Raw genomic sequence first — 6,371 nt, 5'->3', positions numbered from 1 at the left:
TTGAGATTTCAAAAATTTGGTTCATATATTCTATCCACAAAATTTTGTTTCTGCCAATGGCCCAAAATTTATCATAAGGGAAACAGGCATGGAAAGGAAAATCATAAAAAAAGAGGCAAATGCATGGACACGGACTGTGCATTTTGAAAGGAAGAGGTGATTATCTATTAAAAAAATGCCCCAAGTTCATGGATATTTTATCGACTAAATTAAGGGTCTGTTTGGATTTCAGTTGGGTATAATAGATTATGAAAATAATTGATTAAGTGGTAGATTTTAATCATAATTGATTATGTTATAACGTAATCTGTTTGAATACTGTTTTTTTAAAATTGATTTTAACAGAATTGAAGATATTTGGATAATTTAATCAAAATTAATTTTTAAATATATAATTTAATTTTTAAATATCAAATATTAATTTTTTAAATATATAAAGTTTAAATTTTATTAAGGAAAAAAAAAAAAAGAAAAAGAAGAGAGTTTAATTTTATTTTTATTAAATTATGTGCTTTCTTTGTAATTTTTTACTGGGCCTATTTTTGTAATTTTTTCCAACGTTTTTGACAAACTTTTGGCCGGACGAAGGGAGTTTCAGGAAAAACGCGCGTTTTGGCCTAGAATCGATTTTTAATCATTTTCGATTGTTTGGATAGATTGACAAAAAAATCAATTTTGAGTCCAAAACGCGCGTTTTTTCCTCATCCAAACGGGTACTAAGTGAGTTAAAAGGTACTGTATATCATATTATATTATATTTTAAATAAAGGGGCGTGGCTATTTAAGAAAAGCGCATTTTCCTGAAAGCTGTAAGAAGCTGTAAAATTTTATTTAATAAAGAAAATTCTATTTATTATAATCTTTCTCTCTCCCTGACTTGCCATGTACATGGAGAGATACCTTTCCTCCTCACCCTCTTCGGCTCTTCCTTCACTCATTTCAAATATTTTTATGCCAAAAAACAAGAAGGATAAATTCATCAGAAACGTCAACAGTTCGATCTTTCGGATCTCGTCGCTCGGGCTCGGATCCTCCAATCGTCATTGCCGTCGTCGGTGCCTGGGCTTGGCATTCTCTGCCAGATCTCTTCAGTACTTGGCTAGTCCCTGCACTATTCGAAGCTGCTCCCCTTTTTATGGCATTTTGACTATCCTCAGCTTTGCGAGGTAAGGAGGACACTGGAGTTTTACTAGTTAACTGTTGGGTTTGAGACACAACTGCTTGGAACTGAAAGATGTTTAATCTGGGTTCTGTATCCGAGTGAGAGTGGAGTAACCTATTGATTTACTTGTTCTATTTTTTATTGCTATCCTTCTTGGTTTTTTTTTTTTCTGTGGCATTGTTTTCGTATGTGGAGATCAATGTCTGTTGAAGATATTTATAAATTTCGAAATGCGAGTTTGGTAATCGAAGCGCTATTGATATTGAGTTTGCTGGTCCTGCTCACCTCTCATTTTGTTACCCCTGATTTGCGCAGCTGCCTAGTTATAGACTTCCTATTGTGAGGCTATTTGTAAGTTCATATCCATTGATTTGGTAGTTGGTACTTGGTAGAGCGTGCTTCGTTTTGTTGCCGAGAAAATGTGGTCGAAGTGCGCAATTTTGTGCTTAAGTTATCTGCTGAGTGAACCCCGTTGAAATTCCTATCTTTTCACTAAAATTTGCCCCTCCCAATTTATGCACGCGCTTGACAGTCTACTATCTTACGATCCCAACTCTGTTCTTTGCCTACTAGAAGAAGAATTAGCTTGAGTTTCATGATAATACAATGTAAATTGGAGAATTGGTCTAGACGCATTATGAGATTATCCTTGTTAAACATGTAAGAAGATGAAGTTTGTAGATAAACACCTGATGCATGTTAATGTATGAGTCGCGCTAATATAGTTCTTGCTCTGCCTCTTTGTCTGTTTATCTTAAATTTTCTTCAAGGAACTAATTCGCTGTTGCAGGTAATTTGTAGTTGTGAATGATGGATCCAATTAATCATTCACTTGTTGATGGCCTTAAAGTGGTTCATCAAAATGGTGTTCACGAGGAACCTTTTAAGTCTGGAAAGGGTGATATAGGCCTCAATATTGCTGAAATTATAGACATGGATGCTTTAAATGGAAACTTTGAAAATGTTGTCCAGTTGGATAGTACTGCCACCAATGACTCGTCTGTGGGAGAAATGAAAGAAGGACCAATTGACCATACGGGCAGCAGCAACGAGTCCATTTCTAAGGTGACATGCATTTCCTCTTTGGATTAAATATGGATGCAGTTTCTTGTATCTTTTTTCCCCAATTAAAATGAACGACTGTATGGTTTTCCAATTGAGACATGATAGCATACAATTTCAATTAGAAACCATGCACTGGTTTGCTAAAGCAATACACCTGCCATTTCTTGATTGAAGAATCAATAGCAGATATAAAACAGCTGCATATGAAAATTTTCCTCTATCTGGTTTTATCGAGTTATCAACTTCATGTTATTTGAATCTCATTTATTTGTTTGGCTTCTAGGAAGAGAAGGAGAAAACCAATGATCAAACAAAACAATCAAGAGTGTCAAAAGTTCCTGTTAAGAATAAGAATGGAAAGCCCCCAAGTCCTAAAGGCATTCTTGCTTGTGGGCCCAAAAAAAGCAAAGATGGAAAAGATGAAGAGGCAATATCTTCTGTTTCAAATGGTAATCTAGCCTCAAAGACTCACTCAAGACAACATATTAAAAGTGGACGATTCATCGAAAAGCAGACTCAAATGTCCAAGGTAAACTCAGTTCTTACTTTTAGGTTATTACCAAATTTACTGAGGCACTGAGAACATTTTGCTTCCCTTTGTTTCTTCTTATATCTTCTTTATTTTTGGCGTACCGGAAATTAAATCTTCACTGACCCTGATAGCTTTTACACTTTGTTTCTCGTAGCACTCTAGAAAGTCTGATGCAGCATCTTCCGAAGAACCCTTGTAAGTAATGCTAGCAATTGTATTTGTGATTGTTTACATGATTCATAATTGTAATTAAATAAAGAAAATTCTATGATATGGAGAATCGATTATGATTAACTCTCTGACCAATGAAGTGTTATTTATTGTATCAGGGGGAAGAAAACCCCGAAACTGTTGAATAAAGAACCCCTTGATGGAGTTAAAGGAGAAGCAGAATCTTCGTATCCTCTTTCTCTTTGTTGAGTCATGTGAGATGTGGGGAATTGCTTGTAATTTTTGTATGGTTATATATTTAGTTCATGTTTTGTGTAGTTCTTTGTATCATTTCTTGTCCTTAATCCACTTCCTAGAAGTACCGTTGTGGAAGATACCAAACCCCGTAGGGTAGGAACACTTCCTAAATATGGTTTTAGTTTCAAGTGTGATGAACGGGCTGAGAGAAGAAAAGAGGTAAATATTTGATACTTGAGTTTCCACCTATTGTGTTACTGTGTAGGTCTTTTTTTTTATTGCAATAATAATATATGTTTAAAGGAAGTGCTTTCTTTTCTGGGCAGTTCTACTCTAAGCTTGAGGAAAAAATTCATGCAAAGGAATTGGAGGAGAGTGACTTGCAGGCAAAGACGAAGGTGATTATTTAATATGTCTAAACAAAAATTAATTTGTAGATTTTGCCTCTCAATTGCATTAATTTTTTGATTATTTATCCATAGGAGACTCAAGAAGCTGAGATTAAGATGCTTAGAAAGAGTCTAACATTTAAGGCAACCCCAATGCCAAGTTTCTACCAGGAGCCTCCTCCTCCGAAGGTGGAGTTAAAGAAGGTCGGTCTCTGCAACTGTGTCTGCCCATGCCCCTGTTTGTACTTTGCATTAATTGTTTTCTTTTAAGCCATATTTAATGTGTATCCATACATTTCTATGTCTTTATACTGGGATGCAAACACACAAGTCTGCATGCGCGGGTGCTGGCTTTAGAGTATCAGAGCATATAACTTGCTGAACACAGTACTTGCTCTGTTTATGCAATCTTTCATCTTATTGTTGACTCTCCATCAATTATCTTCTGATTAATTTAATGCCCAGCTTGTTTTTGACGACCCTTGATCTTAGAATGACCGTCTCTTTTAGCTTGTTCTAAATAAATTCATATTTGTTGTAGCTATTAATCACTTGCCTACTTGTGGAGTTGTGTCCTTTTTCAGCATGTACTGTTTAATGGTGCAACCATGACTTTAAGCTCTGCTGCTGGAGATGAAAATGGGCGAAGAAGTTTAAACTTAGGGAGTTCTGTAGGTTGAAGAACATTTATAGAGTCAAATGAAGGATAAGCTTGCTATATCATGTTTTAAAATACTGCATGCATTGAGCTTGTTAATTCTGATTTCTGTCTTGTATATCTGAATCTGATGGTCCACTGGATAAAAAGCCAGTTAGCATATCAAATCTTCTTTTGCAGTTACCTGCCTTCACTAATCTTCATGAGGAATCTTTAAATTTGGCGTGTAATTTATTTATAGATCTTGGGGTTTTCAAAATATAGTGAGTTTTGTTAACCCTTTAGGAAAGGAATTAAACTGTGCCCACTAAATTCAAGGTCCTTTTTGTTATGTATTTATAGTTCTCAATTCATCCTTGATTGCCTGTTCAGTTACACGCCGATTTATGGGGTATGCCAGCTGGCTGAATGCCAATCTACACTGATTTTTCTTAAGAGTTGGATAGCTATTGGAAAACGACGCTCATACCAATACATGTTTAAGGGGGGGCCCTCAATGTTGTTGACCTCATATCTCTCATAATAGTGCGTGAGTTCAACATTGCAAACTTCAAAGTGATGCCAAAAAACTCGATTCTATGATTCTTCCGTCATGGGTGAATCGGAATTACCCTGTTTGGATGCTTGTCTGTTATCCGAACCATTTGTCTTTTCTTTAATCCTGGATTTTATTAATGTAGATACCAACTACGAGAGCCAAGTCTCCCAAGCTTGGTCGGAGGAAGAATTCGGTCAATCCAGAGTCAGAAGGAAACACTGGCGGCAGTGGTCGACAAGGTCGTTTAAGTCTAGATGAGAACCCCAGTAAAGTTATGTTAGTCCATCAAAAGAAGCCACAGAGGAAATCTCTTCCTCCTCGCCTGCATTCTGAAAGGACCAGTTCATCCGCCTCGAAAACTGCAAGCACTTCATCTAAGGCAATGCATCACAGCAAGACCTCCTCACACAGTGTAACAAAGAAAGATACCACCTTATCCAGTGTAACCAGGGAAGAGAAAACTGAAATTGCTGCAGGAAATGAAGAGAACAGCACCTTTTCCAGTGAGATAGGCAAAGCTCCATCTTGCGTAGAAGAACCATCTGCAATCCTCTCGAACAAGCCCGGTGAAGCAGAGTCTCATGTGAACAGTGACATCGTGGTTGAAGAACAACCTCAGGTTTCATCAGCGCAAGAACCCACAGTGGCAGAACATTAAGAACTGGGACAAAACTGCATATCCACTTTCACAGCTCTTGATTCAGCTCATTGATATTAGAGGCGCATGGGGAAAAAGATTATTTGACATAAAGGGTTGAAGATTTGCATCATAGTCATGTCATCTTGTTCATAGCAGCAGTGTTTCTTTGAATTCATGTTCTCAAGGGTGCCGGTTTTGTCCTTATGGTTCTCTCGCTTGCTTGCAGCAATGTCTGTAACTATTCGCCAGGTTACTTGTTTGTCTTTCTAGTATGCACCAGTTGCCTGGTTAGCGTTAACATTTGGGGAAATTTTTGATGAGATCTAAATCACATTTCGTAAATTGACGTTGTCACATGAAACAAGTTGTTTGTGTTGTGGGAGCCCATTTGCTGGGTTATGTACGCATGTCTTGCAGCTTTTCTTTGTTTTCAGTTTCCGTTGAAAGCAGGATATAACTCTTCAATTTTCGAGTCTGCCATTCGAGCAACCAGAAAGGTAAATTTTGAAAAAATTAATTATTTGACCCTTAAAATTTTGATTTAGTTGTTACTAATTTCTAAATTTTGACTCATTATAATTCAGTTCTCGAAATTTTAACTTAATTATAAATCAGTTTCTAAATTTTGTCTTTTTCAATTTAGTTTTTGAAGTTTTAACATTTTAAATATTGAGCTCTATATTTAAAAAAATAAAATTATAAAAATTAAAAATATTTTAAACTTTTAATATTTATAAGAATTAAAAGGGTTTAATAATTTTAAATATTAGTAATAAATTGTAAAATATTTTAATCTTTATAATTTTTTAAATATAGGGATCAATATTTAGGAGATCAAAACTTTAGAAATTAAATTGTAAGAGGCAAAGTTTAAAAATTTATTTTTAATCGAGTCAAAATTTTAAGAATTAAGTTATAACGAGTCAAAATTTAAGGATTAATTTACAATTAAGTTAAAATTTTAAAGACCAAATGATTA

At 35.4% G+C, this 6,371-nt stretch overlaps 1 protein-coding gene across 2 annotated transcripts; it reads left to right on the top strand.

The window, feature by feature from the left end:
* Nucleotides 1-889: 889 nt before the first annotated feature.
* On the top strand, nt 890-5,791 carry LOC129300552 (protein WVD2-like 5). 2 transcript variants are annotated; one of them, XM_054939130.1, is made up of 10 exons: nt 890-1,166; nt 1,358-1,513; nt 1,953-2,227; nt 2,511-2,756; nt 2,914-2,954; nt 3,089-3,157; nt 3,287-3,386; nt 3,494-3,565; nt 3,650-3,760; nt 4,895-5,791. In XM_054939130.1, exons 3-10 carry the CDS (start codon nt 1,970-1,972, stop codon nt 5,408-5,410), a joined length of 1,413 nt encoding a protein of 470 aa, XP_054795105.1. In that variant the 5' UTR covers nt 890-1,166; nt 1,358-1,513; nt 1,953-1,969; the 3' UTR covers nt 5,411-5,791. The 2 variants fall into 2 exon arrangements, with proteins under 2 accessions (XP_054795105.1, XP_054795102.1); XM_054939127.1 differs by lacking the exon at nt 1,358-1,513.
* Nucleotides 5,792-6,371: the final 580 nt, after the last annotated feature.

Source organism: Prosopis cineraria, unplaced genomic scaffold, assembly GCF_029017545.1.
Source record: "Prosopis cineraria cultivar Desert tree isolate PC_DT_omini unplaced genomic scaffold, ASM2901754v1 PC2, whole genome shotgun sequence".
In the NCBI taxonomy this organism is placed as follows: Eukaryota; Viridiplantae; Streptophyta; class Magnoliopsida; order Fabales; family Fabaceae; genus Prosopis; species Prosopis cineraria.
Note: the sequence above shows the minus strand (reverse complement) of the source record. Positions and strands in the feature narration are given on the sequence as shown.